The 25,801-nt window shown below is 39.5% G+C and overlaps 1 protein-coding gene across 3 annotated transcripts in view; it reads left to right on the forward strand.

The window, feature by feature from the left end:
- Positions 1 to 22,566, forward strand: part of SNCA (synuclein alpha) — a 60,676-nt gene extending 38,110 nt beyond the window's left edge. For all 3 annotated transcript variants that reach the window (XM_079306985.1, XM_079306984.1, XM_079306986.1), the window contains exons 5-6: positions 20,878 to 20,967; positions 21,937 to 22,566. In XM_079306985.1, the coding sequence (XP_079163111.1) occupies positions 20,878 to 20,967; positions 21,937 to 21,969 (123 nt within the window). In that variant the 3' untranslated portion in view covers positions 21,970 to 22,566. The remainder of the gene's footprint in view (positions 1 to 20,877; positions 20,968 to 21,936) is intronic.
- The last annotated feature ends 3,235 nt before the right edge of the window (positions 22,567 to 25,801 follow it).

Raw genomic sequence — 25,801 nt, forward strand, 5'->3', positions numbered from 1 at the left:
TAGGCCTGGATATTTTGTGCTGAGTAGTCTGTTGGCCAGAAGGTGATTAAGTGAAGATGGAGTCTCCCAATAAACTGGGGCTCACAGGTAGCATAATGGTAACATTAGGAAAAAATTAAAAATTGAAGCATTACATGGAAGTGATGGGAAGAGGGATTGAAAATAAGGTGTCTGAGGCTGTCTTACTAGCTTTGGGGTTTTGCTTTTATTTATTTCTTTATGAGTTTTGAGTAGTTGAGAGATCCCTCTCCTCACTTAAATCACACATTTCCCTTCAGTATCTCTAGAGAAACAGTGGTCAAAATCAAGGACTAATAGTTTCATCAAACCCACCATGCAACTTTTCCTTTCATTGTACTATAGTAATTGGATTAGTAATGATAGCTTTTGCTAATTCATTTATTTTTTCATATTGATTTAACCCAGTAAGATCTTAAGAGAATATTTCCTGTGCTATTTAAGCATTTTGTTTACACATGTTTTCTTCAATTTTATGCCAAGTTCTTAGATGCCAAATAGCATAAATAGGATTACTTTTGTATTTAAGTACATAGTTGTTTTACAGAAGGAAAAAATATAAATCTGTAAACTTGTATCAGGATAAATTTCTTCTAAAAATTTTATTTTGTAATTGATAGGACAAGCAACTACTTTTCCTCTTTGTACACGTGTTGCTAGGAAATGGAAGTGTAGGATCCTTAGTTGTTCCCACTTTGCAGGCAACAAGACATTGGGTTTGACTTTTCCTATCAGGAAAAGTTACTCCAAGGAGATAGGACCATACTTTTTTGCTTGTGGCAGGGACTGATTCTTGGCTTTTTTTGCAGTTCTTCTGTAGCTATTTGCTGGTGATTTGTGGACTCTGCTTACATAGTTACTCCTTAAAACTACTTCCTCTGCTCATCCTCACGGTGCACCACATATCCTCTCCCTCCTACGACCAGGGCTATGATTTCACCATGGTTCACCCCAGGGTGATTGAAGGATTAGGGATGTGAAGAAAGGCTGCCACTGGTCTTTTCTTTGCTACTGTATGCTTCCTGAAATTGTGATACTTTCCAATATCACTGCTGTTTCCTAGCTGCTTTCACCTGCACTAACATTTGTTTTAAGAATTCTGGTAATGCTAGGTACAGATAACTTATATTGAGGCTTTTTATTATCATTCCTAAGCATCCAAGACTATTAAGCCTATGACATGAATCCAAAACTGACTAAGTTTTTGGCAATTATGGCACTGACTTTGGATCTGAGCCTTTTGCTTAATGCCAGTGTTAGCTCTATATGGTTTTGATCAGATAAAATATAAGCTTGAAAATGTGACTATGTATGAGATGTTTGTTTTCTTTTTAAAAAGCTGTCACAGTTTGGAAGCTGACTAGTTAGTTCAAAGATGCCTTCTAGAGATGTACTGGTGACTCCTGTTATGGCAGCTGTTGAATGCGGCCCAGGTGGTCATTTGATTTGATTTGCAGTAGATTAAAAAGGTGGATTCCTGCATGTGTGGATATCTCTCTGCTTCCTCCTAATAACTCTACTGTCAGTAGAAGCCAGAGATCAACAAGCAGATCATCTTGTGATCTCTCTCTTCTCATTCTTAAAACTAATGTCTAAAAACTGATCGTAATTTAAATGATTGATTTAGATCATCTGCACTGACAGATACACAATTAAAAATCTGGCCTGGTTTTCTGGAAAGACTAACTGAAGAGGATATTCTTTGAGAAATAGGTTTCTAAAATGTGGGAGTTTTTAAAATATTCAACCATTCCCTGACAATTCATCCAAAAGAATTCCCTGCAGGCAACTTACAATTTCTTGTCTCTACTGGCAGTGTTACTAGCAGCAGATAAATTATAATGATATACATGTCCAATGCTTAAGCAGTTTTCCTTTAATGTGTAGTTAAATTATAATGCTAAATATAATACACCCTATAAGATTTCAAATTTTCTATTTCCATTATATTTTAGACATTTTGCTTGTGCTTTCTTAACCTAGTGGAATATAAGAAACTCCTGGGTTTGGTGCTGTAGGTTTTTTTGACATATCAAATAAATGTTTTCATTTTAGTGCTGTTGTTCTACCAATTTCTGTATTTCCTACTGTGAAGAAACATGTCTTGGTCCACATGGCTCAGGAAACCTCTGTGCACAAAACTGTGTTATTAGAAATGACAGCAAAAAAAAGTTGTGACTTGGAAAATAAACTAGGCTTGCTGCTAGTGCAGCAGGAAAGCACAAAACTCATTAAGTAGTTAATGAGCTCAGTGGTTTTAAATGTGGGGGAGAAATGGCTTTCCTTTATTGAGGCTAGAAAGAGAGAGGACTTAGTAAGAAATATTCAAATGTTCTGAAATCCTGGTTTCCCCCTCTCTCTTTGCAGGGGCAGGGGGGAAGCTGTAACAGTAAGAAAATTACTAATTTTGCTGTTTCATATTGGAAAACAGATAGGAAATGACATGAAACTTTGAAAAATGTGTTGCACAAACCACAGTGCTAGAAAGACCAATGCAAAGGACCAAGAGTGTGCTTGGGTTCATTCTTCTCTGTAGCTATATGAACTCAAGTGTGTATGTGCAAAAAGTCCTGAGTGGGATTTGGATGCCAGGCTGCTGTGGTTAAATCAAGTTCAGGTGATGGTTATGTCAATTTAATCTTCCTCATGGAAGCCCCAGTGCTTGGGCTGAGTGAGGGTTGTGGGCATCATCTTCCTTCAGGTCTCTTGTGCTTATTTCTTCCTTACACATGGCATTAAAATAGCTCCTAACCTGGGGGTAAGTACTCTGTTTTCTGGCTGATAGATGCTGCTGGTGGTACAGGTCTGCATGAGTCAGGCATGAGTCACAGAGCCTCCTGCACAGATGCAGGCTGTAACACGGGTGCAGAGACAGAATGCTTTCACATAGTGCAGCCCCAGCTTTCCAGTTCAAACTGGAGGAGCAGGACAATGAGGTTCCAGACTTTGGATCTTGTTAAATTCCAAGGATGGAGGTGAGGTTTTGGTTGGCACCTGTGCTAGGGTTGGAGTGGGGAGAGAGAGCAGAGCACAATGGATGTTTCCCAACTGCTGGCTACATAAAAGGGAACCCAAACCATTTGGGTCCCAGCTCAGCTGTGCTGAGTTGTTGAAAAACCCCTGTGAGCAGCATTTCCTGGTCTGCCCTGCTCCACCTGCCTGCCAAGGTGTGCTGGTGCCTCTCCAGTGCCTACAACACTTGTCATCAGCTGCACCCTGGTCTCAGCAGGCAGTGGCAGTGACATACTTTGTGTTTCAGAATAGCAAAAAATTTCTTCACTTTATATAAAAATACAAGCTGTGTGAAGCAGCTGAGTAAGATGTAATCATGACAGTGTAAAGTTGGCAAGAGAGGCAGAGGCTGCACTTGTTCTCCTGGATGCTCACGTGAAGAGAGAATGAGACTGTAATCAAAGGGGCTTGGTGTTTGAGTGTTGCCTGGCTTCCAAAGGCACAGAGTTCACTTGAATTCTCCATCATGAGCTATGCCTGTGTAAAAATGTGACTTGCAACAGGATTTTTGGGATATTCTGTGGTCATAGTTCAAAGCAGATTTTTGAGAGATGCAGTCTGCTACCCTGGATCTGAAGTATGGATGTTCTTTGGTATCCCTATGGAAGCTGAGCTACTCTGAAAGACAGCCTCTGGAGTATATTTAATATTTTAGCAGTTAAATTCTATCTAAATAGTTCTCACTTTTTTCTGCGTTTCTGAGCTGCTGGCTTGCACTAGTTTTCTCAGGCATCAAGTGTAGGAGATCTTTTTTTTAGTTTATTTTAAACAAACTGCTATTGTATAATTTTGATTGAGAGATGAGAGCATAAGAAAAACACCCAATATCATGAGGAGTGTGACTAATGTTGGCAACACTGATGATGCTGATAGACTTTAGAAGATAAAAGAGAGCAGATGGTGTTTCATGATTTTTTGAGTGCTTTGCTTATCTTTGCATCTCTAATGCAGTCTTTTGAAGAATATTACCTGAGTTTAAACCTTTTCCTTCTTTCACAAAAAAAACCAAAAAAACCCAAAAAAACCAAAAAAACCCCAAAAAAGTGAGAATAATCATAATGTTTTCAAAGCAGAGATGCTGTTATGGTCACATCTGGTACCTAGAGTGCCTCTGCACATGTGCAAACATTTGCACTTGGAAGGCTCAGCTCTGTATCAGCATGCAGAATTTTATTTTTCACTTTTCTGTCCAAGGCTTCCCAAAGGAAACAGAAATCCCATGTAAGCATGGCATACCCTTGACTTCAAACCCACATCAATCCTCTGGGATTATTTTGCTTCGTGGCAGTGCAGAGCACATCACACTTCCAAGTGAGCCTCAAGAAGCAGTTGGGAAATTGAGAGGTTTTCCCAGGAAGGGACTAGGATCTGGTTCCTGCTGTGTAGTTTGTAAGAGCAAGCATGAGAGGGTCTTTTTTTTTTTTTTTTTTTTTTTTTTTTTTTTTTGCTTGTGCACTTTACAAACTTTGAAATAGGCTCTTTCTCAGCAATTATGTGGCTTTGGGAGGCAACAAGGAGCTATACAGTCTAATGATTGATGGCAAAGGGCAGAAATGTCAGAGAAGTGCTGGCACATCTATACTATTCCCAATCTGGCAAATGCAGAGTTAAATCTGTCACTGACTGTACAAAAAGCTTGAACAGATTCTGTGCATATCATGGGAGGATGTGATAGATGTCTGAAGAAAGATTATATTTAGAAGGTAGACAGATATTGGTGGAGCTCTCTGAGGAACTTCATCCCAAATGTCAACAAAGCTTTTATAGTAAAAAAAAATAAAAAATAAAAAAAGAGAAAGTTTTTCAGAATATGAGATGCTAGTGGAAGAATTGCATTGCAAGAATTGTGTGGGTCTAGACCTATCAATAAAGACAGACTGGTTTCATGCTCCCAATATGTATCACTGGTACAGCAAAGCATTCCAGTGGAAGCTTGGTCTGGAATTCCTGCAGAATGAGTTCACTCAGCATTGTGGTGAGTTTGTACTCAGTGCAGGTAGCTCAGGCTGTGTCTGCAGTACAGGTTCAGCTCTGGGGACAGGAGCCAGAGCCCAGGCAAGAGCCATGAAGTGCTGACCCTTTGCAGAACAGAGAGCCCTGGGACCTGTGGGCCAGCCTGGGGACCAGACACTCAGATGGACAGCAGGAACTGATGATTCCAGACTCTCCTACCCTGTGGCTTTGAGGATATGAAAGCCCAGGGGCTCCTTTGTTCTGAATCCCTCCTCAGAGGCACCAGTTTGAGCTGGAATTTTTTTATTGTACCATGATTAAGGTACTCAGAAGATGGGGACATCTGAGGCTGTGCAGTGGGAATCCTGGGGTCCATCCAGCAAGGAAAACAGTGGTGTGAGTGTGGGGGATGCAGCTTGGTCCCAGCTCAGGTGATGTGAGAATGTTGATCAGGGAAGTGTCCTTAACAAACTCAGCAGCTGAAGTTAATTACTTTAAGTTCTCATTTGAAAGACAACTGTTAACTCCTGTTGATTAAATATGGGCTTTTGAACAGTGTCAGATTTCCCTGACTAAAGCAATGTATTATGGAAGGAAATGAAAAGTTGTTTTATTTAAGCTGGAAAGCTCCTTCAGTATTTTCATTTTCTTACTGTACTGGCACACTTTAACAGCCACTGGATGGTTTACTGAGATTTCAAATCTTTGAGTCAATTAAAATGTGGAGTCAATGTGATGAAGCCACAGCATTGATGTTGCCCATGCTGGAGTGCTCAGTGGTGTTACTTGGTCAGAAGTGCATTTTAGCAGTTTTCCATTACTGGGCCAGCATTCTGGAATTGCACTGACAGCCATCCAGCCATGAGCAGGGCTTGGAGCACGGCAGCTAGTCCTTTGGGCATGTAGAGAAGCTTCATCACTTCCAGAAGTCTGGTCCATTGAGCCAGGACATTTTTCTGTGTAACAGGAGACCATTCCTTGCACAGGTCAGTGCTGACTGGGCTGGCAGCTCTTAGCCAAGGTGAACAGCACAGTGAAATGAGGATAGTGAGCTCCTCACCTAGGGGCTATCCACCAGAGGAGCTGGGACTTGGAGGGGCAGCAACATGTGGCTGCTGGGTTTGCAGTGAATAATCCTAAAGTGAAAAAACAAAGAAGAAAAATCTAAAGCTGACGGGGAAACAAAATGTATTTCAGGCAGAAAAGCAAAGCTGCCTGAGACATGAGCTCAGCTGATCTGTGAGTGTTGTCAGCTGTGGGCTGCCCCTTGCTGCCATGAGCTCAGGTCTCAGTCTGCTGTCTTACAGCAAAATGTATTGCTCATATGTAGCATGTCTAAAACTAGAGTTTTTCTGTGCCAGAAAGGTATTTATTTTGGGCAGGCAAGCAAAGAAGGAATGAGCACTTCCTTTAAGGTAGCTGCAGACACTTGTTCAGTGGAAGAAAATTTAGTGTTTTCAAGATACAAATGTTGGGGAGTTATTCAAGCAGCCTGCTACATCCAATCCTAGTGGTGTTACAGGTTCAGTCTGGCAGTCCTAGTCAGGGAAGATGCTGTCCCTGTCCTTTGTAGAGAAAGCTACACATGAAGATGAGTGCTTTTGGCTTGAATGAAGCACATCTCTTGAACTGAAGTTAATCAGCTATGGGAAATTGGTGCTCCTGTAACACAAACAGTTTTGGCAGATAAGCAATCTGTTGGAATAGATAAGTGATCAATCATGGAGTTTAAGGCCAGTGCAATAGCTCTGGTATAAACCTGCCAAATAAATGGTTTTAGACAGGTACTCTGTTTGTGGTATCTAGTGTGTATTTTAAGAAAGTGATGTGTCAAGGAGCGGTACAGCCTTGATGTCTTGCTTGCAGATCTGTCAAGTTTCTGATACATATCTACTGTGTCTGGGCTCTGACCTCTGTGTCAAATGGTTCACCCATCTAATGGTGTGGCAACTTAGGAGGGAGAGTAGATTTAGTCTCTGTGGGGAAGCCTCTCACATTCTCTGCATGATTGACAGCTGCTTTGACATTTTTTAGGAGAGGAAACTGATGGGCTAACCAGTGGGTGGACATAAATTTACATCAGTTATAGCCTGTTAGTTTCTGCTAGCAGTGCACTTTGCCCTGGTGTTTATTTGTGCCAAACCCATTTTAAGCTAGAGTGGGAAGCCATAATACTTTGTAGGTAGCGTTAAAAAAGGTCATCTGTAAAATGGAATAAAATGAAGTTGCTGCAGAAATAATTAAGAAATAGTAATTGAAATCCAAGGAGATGTAAAGAAGGAGGTGTGAATGTAATCTAGTGGTGGCTGGGATAAAAGAGAAAGTGCCCACAGACCATGAAAAGTCAGAGCTTCCTCATCACACCCTGCAGCTCTTCTCAGTGGCATTTTCATTCTCATAACACGTATAGAGCCTTTTTCAGAATATTGTAAGAAAATTATTTTTTTTTTTTTTACCCCGAAGGATAAATCAATTTGCAGTGCAGTAATTTTTATTCTAGGTTTTTCATGCTGTTGAACAAGCTAGACAGTGTTTTTCCTATAGGAAGGATGGACTGGGCTGTGGTACAGGGCTAGCTCTCTGTCTGAACCTGTCACTGGGAATGCACCTGCTGGCTACCCATGCAATTTAGGAATCATATTTTGGAAGCAGTTATTTTGGCTTATTAAAAATATCCAGAAATTACCCAACACTGTTGGAACAAACAGATTCTGACTGTAGGGTATTTTCTATGGAGTTACCAAGTCCTTGCTGAAGTGCAGGGCCTGACCCCCAAATTCCTTCCCCGTGTTTGTAGTGCAGAAGTGGCAGGGACTGTGAGCAAACTGCAGAAGGCAGCACACTTAAGGTGATTAATGGGAGTCTGGGCTGGTGCCCTGTGATGAAGATGAGTCATTAATACAACAGGCATGCTAACAGGCACAGGAGAGGTTCGTGTGGGAGGCTGCAGGAGCCATCTCTGCTCAGGCTGCTGGCAGAGTTGAGCCAGAACAGCAGGGCTGCTCAGTGCTCCCTGGTGCCTAATTTCAGCTCCTGGGTTAGAGAGGCACATCTCCTCCTGGAGGTGATGAATATTACCATGAAAACAATCACGTGCCTCAGTGGGATTAGCAGGTTCAAGTGCAGTAGGGATTGGTGCCCTGGGGACCAAAGTCCTACTCCTCTGAAGAGGGTAGTGGCACTGCTGCCTTCAACAAGTTGAGCGTGTCCCCAGACAATATTTGCAAGGCACTTAGGTTTGAAGAGGGGCAGAGTAATTAAAACTTGTTTTTTTAAGCCCCCAAAATGTACGTGTGCTCTGTGCATGCAGACTATGTAGTTTGTGGGGTTTACAGCCCCATCTTTTCTCTGTTTATATTACTTTTTCTTCTTTTTTCATTAGTTTGGAAGGCAGATCACTTTTTAATTGGAGGGCCTTTTTTTTCTCAGAAGAAAATGGTGGGCAAATGATGATATACTATTCACATAAAGGAATCAGTATTAGATTTGAAACCAGTTAAACCATCACAGAAGGAAAAAAAATCCTTTTCTTCCTGACTGCTAAATATTTAACAGGCCACTGAATGATCAAAGGTCCCTTTAGGATTTTAAAATGACAAGATAGGAACGAGTTTAAATTCCCCAACATTTGCATTTCTGACAGCAAGAATGTGAGAAGCAATGTCAAATGCTTGAAGTCCTCCCACTTGCACAGTGATCACTGAGTCATTTTACTGATAGAAGCCAATTCAGAATACTTTATCCCTTCTATAAATGTTGAACCAAACTCAGCTGGGAAATGGGAGCATCACCCACACAACACAAAGCACTAGAGCATTTTCCCTCTGCCCAGGGTAATCAGCAGCAGTAAAAAAAAACCCAAAAAACTCAAGTGCTGAAGGGATCCTGTTCCTGCAGTGAATAGACATTGGGGGAATGTTGTCTCCTAAATCTGCTTTGGTTTAAATCTTGGTTTCCATGGGGTTGTTGGAACTGGTGTTAAGAACATGTTTAGTTTGGATGCTGTCTCTCTAGATCTGAATCTTAATGCTCCTATTGCACTGAGGGTACAGCAGAAGAGCTCACTTGTCACTGATTTAATCTGGGAGATTACAGATGGATCTGAGTCTGTCTCACTGGGTGAGTGGTTTGCACCAAATTTCCAAAATGTCCTACCTTACTATATTAAGTAGGTTTCTTTGGTTTTTTTTTTTTTTGGGGGGGGGGGGGGTGGGGGGGGGTTTGGCACATAAAACACTTTGAATTTCTGAAGGTCATTCTTGATTTGCTACAGTATTCTGATAGTATTAAACCTGTGTAAAACCTGTGTGACTTCTGTGGAACTAACTACTTGCTCAAGTGCATGCTTGAAAATCTTTTGCTGAATCAAATTAATTAATGAATTTAAAATGAATTTAAATGTTTAAATATAATTCCAATTGGAGTAGATCAGATTTTAAGCTTTCAGTAGTAATGTTATTTTAAGCTTCTCTTATCAGATTGCTTCCATATTTGTCATGGTTTAAGTCCAGCTGGCAAATATGAACCATGGAGCCACACAATATGCTTTACATTTGTTGTTGTTGTTGCAAAGAATGTGTTGAACTTCTTTTCTGAAATAATCCATTCAGAAAAATGCTTCTGAATACTTGAAGCATTAGTTCTTCTTCTGTAAACAGCTTTTGAGGGTGCTAGATGGTCCAGAGCTCATCTTGGCAGAACTGACTTTAGGTAAAATGTAGCCCACTAAGCATCCACACTTTGCATATTTGTTGGAAATATTACAGATATGGGAAAGATGTAAATAACTTTAGAGCAGTCAACTGTTGCTTTTTCCAGTGCCACTGCCTTTCTTGGATAATTCCAGGCAGATGAGCAACTAAACCAGAGAACAAGGACCATGGTTTGTTGCCTGCTTGTATCAGAAATTACACACGTGTAAGAGTAATCACTGCTTTTTACACTGCTGTTTCCTCATTGAATCAGCCTGTTGAACAATGCTTGTTATGGAACAGTAAACACATCATTTGGCTTTATGCTAAACAACAACAGAAATTATCATACTTTAATGAGAGCCACTGCAATACCTCATTTGAGGAAATGCACAAATACCTATCAGGTAACTGAAACAAAATTACTTGGAGGGCATTATTAAAAGATGATGGTACAGCATAATGCTGAATTTAATTTAGTTAGTTTGTTCATGTCAAAATGCATTTACTCTTAGCCTTGTATTCCATAGAAGTATTTTCTAGTATAGGTTATTTCAGGAATGGTGTTTGCCCATAAACTCACCAGCTGAGTGCCTAACTGATATGACTTGAGCATTTAGAAACACTTGGGCATCCAGCTGTGGCAGTCTTTCAAGTCAGTTGTGTTCAGATCTGCATGGTTGGTTCTCAAGATCTGGCTCTGGTTCTTATCCAAATGTTCATCAGGCAGCACACGTAGAGAAACATCTTTATGGCTGGTAGCAGATAGGTTTTTGTGTTGTTTTCAAACTGCAGGGAGTCATATCATAAGTACACATCATTTTCTGAAGCATAGACTCATCCTGCCAGTCTTTTTGTTTCATCCTCAATTCTGAAAATACAAAAGAGCAGCATTTAAGCTCTCACTATGATGGAGGAAATGTTGTAGTGCTTCAGGCAGTGTCTTGTTCAGGAACTGCAAATGTGGCTTGTAGGAGAAAGAACTGTACTGACTGTAATTAATTTGCTACATGTGTTCTCTCAGTCCTTCTGAGTTTTAACTGAGCATTCTTGTCTCTCATAGAATAAGCTTTGTTGGTAATTGATCTCATTGACGTGACATACATTAAATTACTCTTTCTCAGCTTCATCTGAGCTTCCATAAATCACATGTAGCTGACAGTTATGCCATGAATTTGAAGAAAAGTGGTTTGGTTTTTCCTATATTATCCCCAAAGTAGATGATGTAATGAGTGCAATTGCTAAGCAGTATTTCACTCAAAACTTCTTGGCAGAATTGTGGTTTTACCTGCTATTCTGCCTGTTATGAACAGAATAAATTATTTTATCTCAAGTACTTCTTTTTTGTGTGCTACCTCTATGGTGTGTATGCATCATTTTTTTTCCTCTGTATGCTTAAATTTAAATGGGGTGAGGGCTGGAGTATGGTTTGAATCCCCTCTCAAATAGAAGAGTGGATGTGAGAAGTGATATTTCCCTTTTGTTCCTAGTGGCTATGGGACTGACTGCTTCCTGTGAATTCTAGCAGTTTATGGTGATAACTTCACTGTGACTTAAATGCATTCCAGGGGCAGCCCCTGCTTAGCTGGTGAAGTTCAGGGAGTTACTGTGATTAATAGTAAGAAAGGACCAGAGGAAAAGTGTCATTTTAACAATCCTGATAACTAACATTCAATGCTTTGATCCTCAAAAAGCAGCTCTACATTTTAATGTCAAATGATTTAACAGAGTTTATTAATAGAAGGCTCCTGGTAAAAGCACTGCAGCAACAGTTCCCATTTGAAATTTTATCTATGGCTGAGATCATCATCAGCTCACACTGGTTCAGGTAGATTTTGGACTTTTGACATCACTGGGGCTTACCCTGCTTTTCCTTCTCAGCAACATGGTGAGCAGCATCTCTGCCCTACTTGACTCTGTTCCAAACTCCAAGCAGCCACATCTCAACTCTAGCAAGGTGTAACTTGTCTGCAGCTCTCATAAAAGAGCACCACAGGAACAGGGTAGTGGGTGCTCCACAGGTTTTTCCTAACTGTGTTGTGTGGATGGAAAGAACTGGGATGGCCCAGAGAAGACTGAAATGAGTCAGGGTAATGTTTGTTCCAGTATCAAACCTTTTATTACTTTAAGGCTTTTAAGTGGCTTTTCCCTGCCATCTGTTGGGAACGATTTGGGGAAAGCTGAATATGCCTAAAGCAGAAGTGCAACATGGGTGACTTTTCAAAGGCTATCCAAGCTTACACCCTTCATGATTTCTTATATGTGAAGTAGTAGTGGAGATTTTTCTGGTGTCCATCCCTTTTGGGACAGCAGCAGGTGTCTAAAAAGGAGGTCACAGACATACAGGTGTAAGTATGAAATGGCTTAGTGAGGGGGAGAGCTACGCCAGGCTTATACTGACAAAGAGCAGAACTTGGCCTGGGAAGCTGTTGCTTTGGAATCCACTCCCATGCAGTGTAGAGGATGGCAGTCTTCAGTCTGCTACTTCCTTGCACCTAAGCCAGAAGTGAAAAGCAAAGATAACAATAGCAGTGCTGGGGGAGGAGGCAGAGAGAGCAAATACTCAAGTGTTGTGTATTTAAGCACTGGTCTTTTAAGAGTCTCCTTGTGTGCTACACCTTGCTAAGTGGACTTTATTAAGAAATTATTTCCACTTAGTTAAAAGGAATTCTCTCTTCTAATATGGAGAAGAATAAACTGAGGAGATGTTCATGATGTTTGTGTTTTGTGCCACTGAACTGTGAAGGAACCTTTCCCAATTCAAGTGAAAGCTCTGAATGGTTGTGTACTTGCTTCTAGATGACGAATATCACTTCAGGAGTATAAAGTTTAAAATATAGGCTGTGTCTCTATCTTTTATATGTTTAATCTTTTACTGAATAGATCAAAATTGCAGGAAATACCCCTGAAACCTTTGTAGTTCAAATAATTGTTGCGAGTGGGTTTTATTCAAAGCAAGTATTGGGTTTACTTTGTAGAAAAAATGTATTTTCAAATTCCCCAGCGGGGTAAAGTGCTGTAATATGTTGGAATAGAAGAAATGCTTTAGAGAGATGTTCACTAATAATAACTGAAGGGTGACCACTTAATTCATAGCATGTCCTGTCAATCAATTCCAGCCTTTGAAGGTGACATCCTGCCCCTTTGTCACCTGTGAGCCCACAGCTCAGTGTGCCAAATAGTACAAGCAAATGAGTCAGTGCTGATTGCATTGGGTTGTCTGCTCATATTCTAGGGAAAAGCAAAAGGGACCAAAACCTGCACTCCTCCCACTAATGAAGAGAAAAATCTTCCCCTTCCTTTAAGAATTTTCTTGTGTGTGAGTGAAGTTGCTTCAGTGCTTTGTGACTGCAGTCACAGAGATAGGGCACAGAGCTGGAACTCTGCACAGGTGGGGCCATGTGAGTGGGAACTCATGCTGTTCATAATGCAGGTCTTTGTAGAGGGCTTTTCTAAGAGTAGGAGAAATAGGTATGGTTTAGAGGTTGCTGTTGTAGATAATACAGCAGTGAATCAACTGTTTGTGTAACTGGAGAATTTTAATTTTTCTCCTTTATTTTTTTCTTAGAGAATATGTGCTCATGGAGTCTATACAATAACTTTATCTGTACTAAAAATGTACTTAACATTGAAATGTGATTATGATATTCAAACTGTTTTAAATAAAGTATGGTAAAATAATGTTGGAGTTCTGGCTGAGACCACGCTATTTAAAATCACCTTTACTGACCTAGTAGAGCCACATCTGACCAATATTGCTCATTTCTGTGCTGACTTCCAAGCTGATGTTTACCATTATTCTAGTGAATGTGATCTGTCAAGGTCATGTGTTATGTTCCAGTTTTATTTAATGAAGGTAATGTTCAGATATCATCCTTGGAGGTCAGTCTTGGTAATGGGTTCACACAAAATGGAGAATCCTCTGTTAGAGAAAGGGACAGATGGATTTAGCTAATCCCATGGAGCTCCTGACAGACACAGTGTCTGATGGATTCCTTCAATTTCCTCTCTGTTCTAGGCTGTGATCATTCCTGCTGTTCTCCATTGGGATCTCCCAACAATCCCCAGCCACATGCATTGTGCAGACTGAATTCTGTATTTAGGAGAAGGCCCACTAGGGCTGGATAGGCCTTTCTAATACATGATAGAATGGCTTCCCTTTTTTTGCACAGTTTTAAGATCTATTATTCTAAAATATTATTATCTTGTTCAGGAGAGTGGAAGGAGAGGCAGATCTGGGCCACATCTCTGACTCCCACTATATTGCAATTAGAAATAGCTTCAGTCTTTCCAAATTATGTGCTCTAGCTTTTTCTTTCCCCCTGACTGTGGAGTTTTCAATGTCACCATGGATTTGGGAAGCAGAAAAGGATGAAGCTGAAAGGGCTTTGTGTCCTGGATGTGTTTATGCTGTTGCTGATATCACATTGACTCAGCCCCTAGGCAATCTCTTACTTTAAGTCACCTGGAATTGATGCACATGTCCATCACTGTGGAACTCTTATGAAATTCTGGTGTGGCCTGCAATGAGCAGGTTCTCCATGTAATCTTCATTTATCAGCAAATAGCAACATTCCAGCAGCTCTAATCAGGAACTTAATCAGCCTGGTTAATGCAAACATGAATCTCAGCTTCAGCAAATTTGATTTCTCACAGAAATGTTCCTCTTGTACTCTGAAGACATCTCATCATCAAGTAATACTGGGCAATTTTAAAGGAAGGAAGGAAAAAAATGTACACCATCTATGTTGTCAAGGCATTTACAGCAGTTTGCAAATTGTTGTAAACAGAATTTTTTTCCAGCTATTTGCAGACACCAAGATAGAGCTGTGGTTACAGGTTACCACAGACTCTTCATTCCTCTCTCTGTAAGCATCAGTTGTTTTCATTTTCACTTTTGTCATTGCCAACTGAAAAGTATAAAAATGCAAATTGGAATGCAGCCTGTAGAACTTGCAGGCACTATTTTAGCCTTTCATTGGAATTGTGCTAATGCTGATATTTATTTGTTTAATTAAATGTCTCTTCTTCATTTCAAATCTCTATTTGAGGAGAAGGAAGGAGGGAAGTCTCATTTCATTATTGGTACTCTAAATGAGTTATGCACTGAAACAGCTAGTTTCTTTCACCCATAATGCTTTCTCATCATTTCCTTCATTTAGGTGTTCAGCTTAGGGGTAATTAAAGCAGTTTATTTTATTTCTAGCTAGTGCACAGATACGTCTCTATCTCTGGAGTGATGATGATGCTCTGTCATTCACAGCTGAGTCTTGGAGGCAGTGACTATTGCAATGAGTGAACAGAGCTTTAAAGCATCCTAAGCTGACCTGGCAACAGAGTCAGGTCCATGAGTATAATATCTTAGGACTAGGAAAGTAAATGAATTAAGGCCATTTTAGCTTATTTTTGTTTTGCCTTTTGTTGGATTCTTTGTTCAAGTGTTTCTCTCCCATCCAGATAAGTTGGCCTTTGTAGTCAAAATATCTATAAAAAAAATTAATTCCCAGATGAGGAAGACAGTTATTTTTTCACTTCAATACAGTATCCAGGTGGGGTAAATTTTGGAGAAGGAATGCAAATTATTTTCTTTTCAAAGGCAAATTTTAAGCCCATAAGCCCAGCAAATTGTTATTCAGCAGGAGGCAAATTTGCACAGGAACAGTAACAGCTGCACTGTGGGTATAAAAAAGGAATCCCAACATTTTTCCTTAAGCTCCACCATGTAATGACTGACAGCTCCTGACAAAAGCTCTCACAAGGTGGGTAATACCAAAATGAAATGGACTTAGTCAAGCTGTAGGGACATGAGGTTACCAGTTGTAAGGGCTTGAGGCAGCCCTGCTGAGTTAGAGGTTTGGGATGCAGTAACAGGCACAAGACCAATTGCTTTAGGGGTAAACAATTTTATCCCTAAATAAAGACAGATTACTAGTGCAATTATCCAGATTGTAACAACAGCAAATTCAATAGTTCACCAATAGTGGGCTAGAATTAACATCTGGGCCCACAAAGATGTACATGTCCATGGCTGCAGGCATTACTCTATCAGTATGTGATAATTTTTTAAGGTAATCATGCTTTTAGATGTGTATTTTCTTATTCTGATCTCTCACAGGTACCAACTGGTGTGTACATACAACAAAGTGAACTGTGTTAAAATTGCTTTGCATGGAACATTTTGTTGGGATCTCAAAGGACTTTCCAGAAAATTACCTTATAATACAGTTTTTTCCCTATTCTAGTTCACTGCTTTTTCCACAGTGCCTCTTGTCTTGGTTCATAGCTTTTTTGATTCACAGTTTTAATTTGATTAATTTACATGGATTTAATTTAATCGAATTTAATTGGTTCACAGTTATACATTATAAAACACTCAATAACAGACTGGCAAATGATGCAGAATGACCAGTGCTCATTGAGTGTTAATAATCTATTTTGTTGAAATTAAGTATGACTCCTCAGGTTACATTAATCTTTTAGGTGTTTGAGGCAAGCCTCACCATATTTATTGTGGGCAGTAAGGCTTTCAACGAGACAAAAGGTCCTCCCACAATATCTGCATGAGAAATTCCCTAGAGGTCCAAGAAAAGACAGAAAATCAGCAGCTGTGAAACAGCATGTATGTGAGTTTTAGGGGGGAGTTTATCAATGAGTATAAACAGCTGGTGGGGTGGAGGTAAAGGAGTGGCCCTGAGCAACCTGCTCATGGTGAGAAATTTGTGACCTCTGTGGTTTTTGGCTTCCAGGGTGATTGCCTCCTGCCAGTATAAATGTTCTAAGGGCAGACAGTTTGGTAGCCTGGCTTCTTTATCTCAGAATGTGGAATCACTCCAGAAGGAATTAGTCTCCAGTAATCACCAGAATTATGCATGACTATAAGACTCCATCAGTGCTCATAATGAAGAGAAAAAAAATATATTACTAACCAGGGTGAGGACAAAATATATTGTTTAGATCAGCCACTAAATTGCAATTACAATGCTTCCTTTTGAAGTGGCTCATCTCTGGCTTGGGATAAATTACCTTCTTTCTGATGGCAAATGCACACTCCTGAAGGTGACCCTTCACTGCATGGTGCTCACATAGGAGCAGTACCAGGAGTGGATCACTTGGTCTGTTTTTCATGGGTAGGGGATCTTAAACATTCTCTTTCCTTCCACCAAAAGTGTTATGAGCTGAGAAAGGGAGTGAAGGGAAAGAATGGGATGCATTTTTCACAAAAAACACTGAAATAAGGAAAACCGATTTGGCAACATTTACATTGTAAAAGGAATAGTCCTGAAACTTTGTCAAATATTCTGTATTTTAACAGAGTCAGGTCTTCATGTGGAGTTTTTAATTAGTTTGATTACTAGTGTATTGAAAAAGTGTGTCATTTCACACTGTGGTGCACAGAGCTTAGCAGCATTCATTCCCACAGTAAAAGAGGAGGAATCCACATTTTGGAGCCATCACAGTAGTTCTGCTTCATAATCTTGTATACCAGTTATATTCATACCTGTTCTTTGAGTCAGAACTGGAACTCAGGGCCATGCAAAAGTGTCACTTCACAGTGGTGGGGCACCATGTCCTCTTTGTTTATAAAAGGACACAAGTTGCTTGACAAAATGAGAGAACCTCATGGAAAAAGAAGATATACACTATGTAAGCAGCCAAGTCTTCCTGGGAAAAGTGTGGGTGGGCTTGCCAGGTGGCCTGGTAGCACATGTGCAGGTCTGATAGGCACATGCCTTTAGTAAGGCAGGCAGAAATGCTGACAGAACAAAGTGACACTCCTGTTAATGCCAGAGAATGGCAGTGGGATATGCTCTGCTGGGGATAGTACAGAAGCTTTTTTCCTGTAATGTGGAATCTGAGTGCACAGGACTCTCTGGAGTCAAAATGCAAAAGTTACCCATAGTCACCGTGTGGGTATTCATTTTTCCTTAAGGGAATTCTTGGGGGTCAAGCAGAAGTCCTCACCTCACCATTCTTCTAATGCCTTGTTTATTGGGTGAGTTGTAATTTTCCCTTTTAAAAGTGTTTTCTCAGCAAGAGTTCAATGCTCCCCAGTTAAAAACTGACTTCATGTCTGAGGAGCTTTAACTGAGCTTCTCAGACGATCTAATATAAAAAAATCTTTCCCTCTGGAAATGCCCTTCAGCATGGTTGAGAGAGATTGTAGCTTCTAGAGAAAAATATGTCTTTTCATACTAAGACAAGAATTGGTCTTTTGGGTGGTTTTCCTTTTCCATAACTGAATTAGGATATGGAATTGCTGATCATGACAATGTAAAATTGCATTTCTTTGTTTTAAAGGAGGTAAAATATGATTTAAGGTGTACCTTAGATGGCTCTGTGTTACTGGGGGTGGTGGTTTACTTTTGTGATACTCTTACTTTGGGGGGGACTGTATATCAGAAGCAGAGCATGCCACCATTCAAAATGAGGTTGTCACCTTTGCTGTGCATTTTTATGTAACAGATGACCTTGAGTAATGTCATCCTCATCTAAACTGCAGTGACATCAACATGAGAGGTGGTGTTTGTGTTGCTTTTGCAGCTGGGCAAAGGCAAGAAACCTTTCCCAGGCAGGGAGTTCCCTTGGAGATTTGTTATGGCTTATGATTTACTTCCTTTGAAAAACTAGTGGTTTTGTAATTGGTGTTGTATTTTTCTAGTGCTGCTGATTGTTTTATTTGAAGCTGTAGAGTAAACTCCATCCTGAACTTGCTGAAGGGACTTGGAAAGGTGATAAATTCAGTCTTTTAGGCCTTGTGTCTCAGTATTCCTGATGGACAGTCCAGATCCATTGCAGAGACTCCTAACAATAAAACAGCATACAAACTTTGAAGCTCTTACTTGAAATTCAGCTGGGAAGTTTTTTCCTTGTTGTTAATAATGGTCCTGGCAGTTTCACTTGCCATCTGTTTTCCTGCTGCAGATAACATTAAGCTGCATGCATGCTTTCTTGTGCACCCTCAAGCCTGATTTTGGGCACAGTTTTACTTGATGAACTGATTGTTAGCTGAAGCTGTTCCTTAATGATTGGGGGAAGCAGAAATGAAATTGTATTTTGGATTAAGCAGGAGTGCATGTGATGGGAGTTTAGGTCCTTAGAGCTGGTCTGTTAGATCAAGGGCACAGTAACAGCTGTAAAATTTGCATCACACACTCTATTTGGCTATTTCAGACAAAGCTAGTAGGGATTGATGCTACTTTTTGTAAAAGTAAACAGGCATAAAAATGCTATTAAAATTTTGTTTAGAAGCTAAAGCAAGTAAATACTGGAATAATGTAATCTGAGGAGCTCAAGTGCTTTAATAAGATGAGGCAGAAATGTAACTTGCCTAGCTTTTCTCATAATTTCAAGCCGGAAAAATTAACTTTCATATTGAACACCCCAAATTTCTGGCAGTTTTGGAAGACACAAGTGCCTATCAAATACCTAAATAAAGGTACTTGCAACTTTATTCATCAGAGTCCTTTGGCTTTTTGGAATTTGTCCATTATGTCTATTCCATAGAGTGGCTCAGGGTGTTGACTCAGAGCAGGAACATGCATGGAGGGAACTTGGCAGAACAGTTAGACTCCACACAGACTGTGCTGTGCTGCTTTTCTCCAAAGGAAAAAGAATATCTGGCCCCACTGAGAAGTAATAGGACCAGATATCACTTCATAATGGACCTTTTGAAGTCTGCAATAAGAGGTGAAGAGAGGAATCTATATTATTTATATAAATTCTGCACATTGTTAACTTTGATGTGAATGAAAAATTTGTGTACCTACATATGTATCAAAAGGTGACAGATCCAAGGAAGAGCAGGGTTGGTATCTGGTAGATGAAGTTACAGTTTGTGCTTGGGGTGGTGCAGAAAGTGAGGAACAGAGGGTTATGACTAAGGACATAAGGTTAAACCACAGAGGGAGCAAATATGTGCCAAATGGAGAAGCCAAATAAATACTGTGTGAAGGTAAAGAGGGTTTAGTGCCACCTCTTTTGCATTTTTTATTATGTTTTGTCAAGCTTTCAGGTTTATCTTCTCTTTTCCTCTTTTTGTCTGTATCCTAAATTTAATTTAGTGCCACTATCTTAGAATTTGTAGATTTTGAAGAATTATCTCATTAGTCTGGTTTGTGATTTACTTAATTTTGTATTTCTGTCTGCTCTACCCACCTGCAGGTCAGGTTTTTAAAATTAATTTCTTCCTGAGTATCTGTAATTGGTTTTGGTGCATTTCTGTCTTAATTGACACCTGTTATAAATTAGATCCATTGAGACACTCGGCCTGTTTTCATATCATTTTCTTACAGTTCATGATGAACTCCAGCAACCTCTGCTCTGGCAGAATTCATATTTCTTCTCTGTAAACTTCTGGAGTAACAACTACAAAGATTGGGCCAATTGAAATGTTGTGGGTTTTTTCCTTTGTGTTTGTTTCATATGGAACAGAGTATCTGTAGTTTTTTGAGAAGAATAATCTTCTTTAATAATCTTATTCAACACATTATTCCTCACACTATTGCCATTTTGTTGATTGCAAGAGTCTCTTACTAAAATTGCTGTATAAAATGAAATGCTTCTATAATAAAAAAATGCAAGAAGCTGGGTAAAAGGTATCATATCATATATCAGTAGTGTACAGAGTAACATGCTGGTTGACATAAGAAATCATGTAAAGGTATGACCCATTAAAGGAAAAAAAAAAAGCATTTTCCAATACAATTAGGTTCTAAAACAGACGAAAAAAATCAGCATGTTTCCCCCTTTTTGCAGTGTGAACAGGCTAAAACTTTAAAATAAATAGTGCTTTATGACAGGATGGATGTGTCTATAAGATTAAACAAAATAGCTTACTTTGATTTGCTTCATGACTTGACCAGAGCATTTCTGTGGGATGAAAATATTTTCCAAAGATACTCAGCAAGTTGGTAGTGGTACTGTTCTTTTATTCAGATTGACTTCTTGGCCTGTCCATAGCAAGAGAAAAATGGAGTCTCAGCTATTCAAAAGGGTGGCAGTTGTCATTCCCATGGATACCTCTGTGAAATATGGAGAAGATCTTTCTGTAGCTGATGTCCCCCCACTCTCCACAACCCCTGGCAGCATCCCACAGCCAAAGGACAGGCAAGAAGTCAAACAGTGGCAGGGAGGAAACTCTCACTGTGATGAAATAATGAGGCAAGCAGTCACTGTTGCTTTTCTTTCCCTATTTTAAATGTAGAATGAAGAAGGTTTCCTGCAGGAGGGAATGGTGAATAATACAGGTGTTCCTGTGGATCCTGAGAACGAGGCCTATGAGATGCCTCCAGAGGTAAATCTCTTGTGGTGTTTGCTGTGAGTGCATGTAAGAGAAGGGCACAGGAGGAGGCTGCATGCTTGAATTACATACATGAGCCTGGCCTAGGCTGATGCTGGGAGCTGCAAGGGCACAGCAGGAACATACTCTTTCTGGCCAAGATCTGCCAGAGGTGTAGTGCTGTGTAGAAAATTAATTGCTTTTTTGATAGCAAGGAAGTTAAATGGAAAATGTTTTGAGTGTTTCAAAGCACTTGTGCCTGGATTTTGAGGAATCCTTTTTTTAATATTTAGTAGGGAATGAAGGACAAACTTCCTCTTCATAGGTTGTTTTAATTGCTTGGCCACTCACCAATGCATCATGCTTTGTGAAGCATGATCTTAAGTTAATGCAATTATGGGAGTAAATGGTTTTGTTGGTTTTTATGAACCAGCTATCTAAAATGTTACTACAATATCTGGCATGGTGCACTGGTAGTTGGACTAGCAGTTTTATGGTAGTGCAGATAATAAGACTGGAAATGAGAGGTATAAAAACTACAGGCTGTGATCCAATAAAAGACCTAAAGGCTTGAGTGTAACTTCTTGAATATCACTGAAATTAAGGATGCTGCTCATGTGTCCATATTTCAACACTCCTTTAAATGATTTACTGACTCATATAAGGATCTGCAGCACTTGATGTGCTGTTCAGCACAGAGGTAGTCCTCCTTCCCCTCTAAGTGAATTGTCATGGGTGGTCTCAGGAGTTACTAGCAGCATCAGCTGAATGTGTTAAGCTCTGTAAAAGTCTAATTCTTCTTTAAGTACCATGACTTGTAAGGTACAGAATCTGGAAAATGTGATAAAATCCAAATACATTTCGTATCCACATGAGAATCCATAATGTCTGAGTGTTGAATCCACCAGGAGTAGAATAAATAGAGAAAATTGGATGTCTTTATCTAAAATACCAATAGTGCTGATTTCTGCTCTCCCTCAATAGGAAGAGTATCAAGACTATGAACCTGAAGCATGAGAGTCCTTTCCTTCCTATCACCTGAAATCCACTAACTACTAAAGACGTCCCATCCTGTACAAGTGCTGAGTTCCAATGTGCCCAGTCGTTCAATTTTTTTACAGTTTTTACAGTGTATTTTGAAGTCTTCCATCAGCAATGATTGGAGTATCTGTGACTGCATCCACCTTGTTTCAGCATTTCACTCCTGCTGAAATGAAAGCCGGTTGGCAGGGTCATTGTTGTGCTGTGGATATTGTGGCTTCAAGTTTAAAAGTTAAAAAAGAAAATATTAAGTAAAAACACCTAAGTGTCTACTGCTTATTTCTAATTCTGTACATGTTTTGTTGATAGGCTGTCAGTAATTTGATATTGTTTATGATACAGTTTTTATTTGTTTCCTATGACTATTCTTTCTGTGCAGAGATGACTTATTGTGAGAGCTTTATATATATGTGTATGTACTATACATATAAAAAAAAGTAATTGAGCATGAACTATGCACCTATAAATATTAGCTGTTGAAATTTTATTGTTTTGTGATGTGTTTTATTAACTTGTGTCTGTAAATAATGGTGTTCAACTGAAGCAAATAAAATGTAACCCATTAAAAATTAATTTCTAAATTAGTGATGATTTCTAACACCACCTTTCCCTTCCTGTTGAAGCATTCAAGCTGTGTTGCTTGTTTTGAAGGAACTAGAGGAGCAAAATCAGAAAATGTGAGCCCAGTCTGTACAAAAAACGTGGTGAAGAATGAGGAAATCAGGGTTGCTACCACAGCTGGGTGCAGCTTTGCTGGCAGATAGATTTATTTGTAAGGCTAATAAACTTGCTGTTTTAAGGACAACCTGAAAGTGAATGCAGCCATTAATAATGGACTGCAGCAGATTATCATGAGGCCCCTTGAATAATTACTGTTCTAAGGTTGTTAAAGTGCTGGGATATACAGTGATGGCTTAGCTGCAATGAATTTGTCTTGTATAAAGTCCTATTTTGCAGAAGTACAGTCTACTGTGTATTTTTAGACATACACTGCCTGGATATTTTTCCATACAATTTAAAGATTTAAGTGTGAGATGGTTTTACTTCTATCATGTTTTATTATTTGTTGTTTTGGATCAAGTGTTACCTCTAACCTGAAGTGGTTTTGTCTTAAAGATTTCTCTAGTCTTGAGTAGGATTTTGAACTTGACCTGCAGCTGTTGTTTTCAGTGTTCTGGGAAACAGGTAAATATCATTGTCTGGTTTTTAGACAGGCAATGGTTTTTAGGCACAGCCACATAATGCATGTTACTGGCATGCTCAAAAAGAGGCACAGACCCATAGAGGATGTACTCTCCCATTTGTTCCTGAACTGAGCTCCTTTCTGCAACCTTCCTGGTACTCTCATGCCCACCATGAAAAAGACCTTTCCAACTGTGTGTCCATTCCATCTGCAGACAGTGGGAGCTGATGATATAGTGTTGTGAGCCAAAGTCACATGAACATGCTGGTTTCATGATGCTTAGAAAACCATTGCTTCAATTGCCCCAGTCCCAACCCCATATTTATCAGGACTTTGATTTATTTCAGAAGAAATCAAGCTCTTTTTTTTTTTTTTTCTTCAAATCAATGAAAAATCCCCTTGATCATTCCAAACAATTTTCAGGTATTTTCATCAATAGTTTAATTTCTTAATGAAAGCTAAAGTTCTGTGGTTTTTTATCAGCAATCTTTCATGTTAATCTGTAGCAGCCCACCAACAGTTTGCAGTCTCCTTCACAGTGATGTGTCAAATGAGTTCCTTGACCTGGACATCTTTACTGTGAAAAATTAATGCCTCAGTGACAAATCTATTGGTTGCATTTCTGGAAAATTATATCAGGATGGGGTACAATGTAAGATACTGCTTTTATATATATCTTGTTATGTTGTTTAAGGATCTTTCCGTTCTAGGGGGAAGATTTGGGAAGAAAAGCCCAGCGCTATAATGTGATTTTTTTTTTTCCCACTATGACAGCAGGGAATCATCCACCAAAAGCAACAGCTGAGGCAAGTCTCATGCCTGATGCTTCAGAAAATACTTAGCTCTGGAAATAGCAGTCTAAATAGAATATGTATTTCTGTTGTTCATCTTTACTTCCACAGCCCACAGGTCTTGATTTCTTAATTGTTTCTTTACTAGGGAATCGATTTAAACTGGTTGTTCACATGTTGCAAATAAATTGTGCACTTCTTAAATAAGCTGTGGGGAATGTTATGTATAAAGAACAGTAATAAGTTTGTTCCTGAGACTGGTCCATTGTCTGAACATGTCAGAGTTAATTAATTTCTTTCATTGGTAATATCAGCAAATAATTCAGAGTTTTTAGGTCATTTAAAGTGTACCAGAGGTGATCTGTTTGGCTCTTGTGTGCCTCTTGCAAACATGCCCTCAGATGGCCCCAACAGTCCATGGGACCCTGGTTTCTATAGCAGCACAGTGTGATGCACTGCTCTGGTAACAAGCTGCATTTTAATTAGATTGCTTTAGGGACTGCCTGACCATCCTTTCCAGGTGAACCAAGTGCCATTGTGTCTTATTTTTTGCAGTGAGATGGATACTATCATGTAGGCTACAAACATCAGAACTGTGTTGGGTGCTAAAGCTGGACTAAATAGATACTGCTGAACTCAGATGCTTCTGCTGGCATGCTGAAAATTTTTTAAATAATGTCTTCAGGAGAGGAGTATAACTCTGAGCTCTTTTTCTCTAAGAGCTTGGATTTTAACTCAAAGCAAAAGCAATCTTCTATTGTCTAATTAAGAGTTAATAATGAGCCTCACCGTATCCTACTCCTCCAGGGGAAGAACACATGTTGCTTTTTTGTTCTATTTTGACAACTTTAATTGGTCTTGTGATGGTTCCTAATTAAACTCATTGTAAGAATGCTTTTATTACTGTAAATCAGTGTTAATACTTGTGTTACATGACTTTCATATCACGAATTTCAAGTGTTTCCTCTCCCCACCAAGAGTTCCCTTCATTCCCTTAAGACAGTTGTAAGCAAATTAAGGTAAGTTGCATTGTCATAAACTCAAAGAACAGTAATATTCTCTACAGGAAACATAGATTTTATTCATCCTGATTTTCATAGCATGGATAGTCTAGGCCCAGGGATTCTCATGTGGAAGAATCAGACATGGACAGTGGGTCAAACTGCTGCAGCAAACTCAGAGCAGAGGCCACTGCCTCCAAGAACTGGGAGACTGGAAGATCCACAGCTGTCCATTTAATGGCTGAAATTGTTCCAGGAGCACAGTGAAAGGCAGGTTACAGAATAGATACCTACACATATTCCTAAAATCTTAATACTCAAAATAGGGCTACTTAAATGCCCCTAAGATTTGATCCAAAGTTCACTGACATCTGTGAAAAGTTTCCTAATGGCTTTATATGAGTGTGTTAGGACAGCTACAGCTCCAGTATGCATTTGATCTTCTCATACCAATTATGTGTGGCAGTCTGCACTGACAAGGTGAGTTTCCAGTTCTTTTCTATATGCTTTTTTGGGAGAAAATAACTGCTGAAATCTTGGAGTCTAGAGTTTCCTGAGGCACTGGCTATACAGTACTTTTTTTTTGTCAGAGGGATATGTCATGGAGGTGATGCTCCCAGATTCCTAACTTGCTGAAAGTAAAGAAAGTTTTTTGCAAAACAATGAGGAATAGCAAAAGTAGGAGGGGAAAAAAAGATACATTAATAATCCCACATCTTAGCCCTTTTGCAGGCTTTTGCAACATAGCTGTGGTTTTATATGCTGAAAAAATATACCTCAAATGCTGGGTTTGAATGGGGTAGTTGCCCTTAAGTATTGGAACCTCAGAGGCA

This window comes from Erithacus rubecula, assembly GCF_903797595.1.
Source record: "Erithacus rubecula genome assembly, chromosome: 5".
Lineage (NCBI taxonomy): Eukaryota > Metazoa > Chordata > Aves > Passeriformes > Muscicapidae > Erithacus > Erithacus rubecula.